General features: G+C 57.6%; 2 protein-coding genes across 2 annotated transcripts; both read right to left on the bottom strand.

The window, feature by feature from the left end:
* Positions 1-12: 12 nt before the first annotated feature.
* SPRG_17189 (hypothetical protein) lies at positions 13-765 on the bottom strand (the record flags this gene model as incomplete). Its single annotated transcript, XM_012356622.1, has 1 exon — positions 13-765. Exon 1 carries the CDS (start codon positions 649-651, stop codon positions 13-15), a length of 639 nt encoding a protein of 212 aa, XP_012212012.1. The 5' UTR covers positions 652-765.
* A 949-nt stretch (positions 766-1,714) lies between these two features.
* Positions 1,715-2,008, bottom strand: SPRG_17188 (hypothetical protein; the record flags this gene model as incomplete). Its single annotated transcript, XM_012356621.1, has 1 exon — positions 1,715-2,008. A coding segment is annotated over one exon (294 nt), but the record flags the coding sequence as incomplete, so codon positions are not given.
* Between the last annotated feature and the right edge of the window lie 25 nt (positions 2,009-2,033).

Genomic DNA, 2,033 nt, shown 5'->3' with positions numbered 1-2,033 from the left:
CTATCTAACGGACTAGCTACTACTTAGCACTCGACGCAGCCCGTGCTCGACAGTGGTGGCGCTGTGGTACGGGCGGGGCTCGGGCGACCCTATGAGCGTCGGTGGGCGCACGTCAATGAAGCGCGCGAGGACGGTGCAGACGTCGTGGAACTGGCGGCAGTGAATGTGACGCTGGCGAAGCACCGTCAGCATCGAGTCGAGCAGTTCCTGAAAGTGCTCGAGGAACACTTGGATCGTGTCCTTGGTGCGGCGGCGGAGGCGGAGGTGCAGCCACGTGCGGAGGTTGACCTTCTTGGTCGGATGGTCAAAGTTGTGGTGGAGGTCTTCCCAGAGCCATGGGCAAATACCGCTGCACACGTGACCGGCGTCGAGCGCCGTCAAGAGGTCTTCCTTGAGCTCCGAGAAGGCCGCCCAGCTCTGCTCGATGACGTGGCAGCCGTCGCCCTTGTCGACTTTAATCACAAAGAAGATGCACGCGCTGTCGGGCTTTTTCTTGTCTTTCGGGAGACGCACGGAGGCCCGTTCGATCGTGACGCGCGTCCGGTCGAGGCGATGCGTCGGGCTCGGCTCGTCGTCGTCCATCGAGTGGCTCGAGCCCCACGACGCGCGGGAGCGACGGATGATGTCGGGGGTCGTCAAAGCAGCTTTCATGGTCAAGGCGGCAAAATGGAATATGGGATCATCCGACGTACCAATCCATGTAATTCGAACGGCATCACTGCGGTTCACTCAAGAAAGAGTGCCATGCACTTGAACTCGGCACTGTTTGTGTCAATTGGGATCTCCATAATCCGATCGGAACTGTATTAAACAGCGCGTGCTTACAAGAAAAGAGATGTGTATATACCGTCGTTGCCAATACTGTTTTAAACTGCTCCGACTTACTTTAGTCCCGTCGCCCGTAATCGGCGGAGCGGCCACCAGCTGGCGATTGCAACGAAGCCGATCGGCGTAAGGTTCTGTGATTCTGCGGTTGGGAGCCAACGGCGCGTGCCGTTGTCGCAACGAAAGCAGTTGCGACGTACCGCACTTTCTTGAACTAAAAGTAGCTGCACACGTCGTGATGGCACACACACTTCGCGAGGGATCGAGGATTTCTGTCCGATCCTCTCAACGTCTCCTAGTGACATGGACCCGACGGCGGCGATTGGCGACCTGGAAACATGCGACCGTTGGTGTGAGTACGTGCTTCCAAGCTGGAGCTGTGTGTGCATAAGAACAGAGAGAGCAGAGTACAGAACCCAGTTTACAATACTCTCGGAAAAGCAAACGCCGTTGTGAGCCCACAGCCAGCCTGCTGTCCACTGTTGGTCACCGTGGCTCAGCTCCAAATCTCGAGCCTGTGCCGTTGGGGTTCAATGCCGACGCAACACCGACAACCCAAAACGGCTTGAAACGAGCCGCGGCTTGAACAGCTTAGCCGACTCGAAAAGTGGAGCCTGAGCCGATCACATTTCGCCTCGAGCCGCGGCTCAGCCGTTAGAGCCGAGCCGCGGTGACCCCTGGTCCACCGCTCTGTCGGCCACGCTGTAAATCCACTCAACGAAGCGCCTACTAGAACAATTTTACCGGTATGATGCTGTCTCTTACACGACTTGAGAGACCGTCCCATGTATTAATACTCGATACACACATCTTCCTTCCTTTTGACGCTGCATGGTGTTGCTGCTCCATCCGCTCGCTTGCAATAAATCAAGTTGAATTAATCATACGTTTAGGCACACATCGGATGCAGCACACTCGACGCTATCGAGCAACGCGCGGCCTCGAGCACCGTCGGCGGTCGCACCGCAATGAAGCGCGCAAACACCGCGCGCAGAGCCGCAAAGGCAGCGCAGTCGTTCGTGTCCTGACGCAGCACGACGAGAAGCGTGTCCAAAAGGTCTTGAAAGTGCTGCAAAAAGAGGGCTGTCGCCACCTCCTTGTGCGGGCGCAGACGCAGCTGGAGCCACATGCGCAGATTCGCGCTCTTTGGCCGGTCAAAGTTGTGCTTGAGGTGCCCATGGAGCTGGGCGCAGAGCGGTCCGTTCCGG

Source organism: Saprolegnia parasitica (genome assembly GCF_000151545.1).
Source record: "Saprolegnia parasitica CBS 223.65 unplaced genomic scaffold supercont2.526, whole genome shotgun sequence".
Classification (NCBI taxonomy): Eukaryota; Oomycota; class Saprolegniomycetes; order Saprolegniales; family Saprolegniaceae; genus Saprolegnia; species Saprolegnia parasitica.
This window is presented reverse-complemented; position numbering and strand designations above follow the sequence as displayed.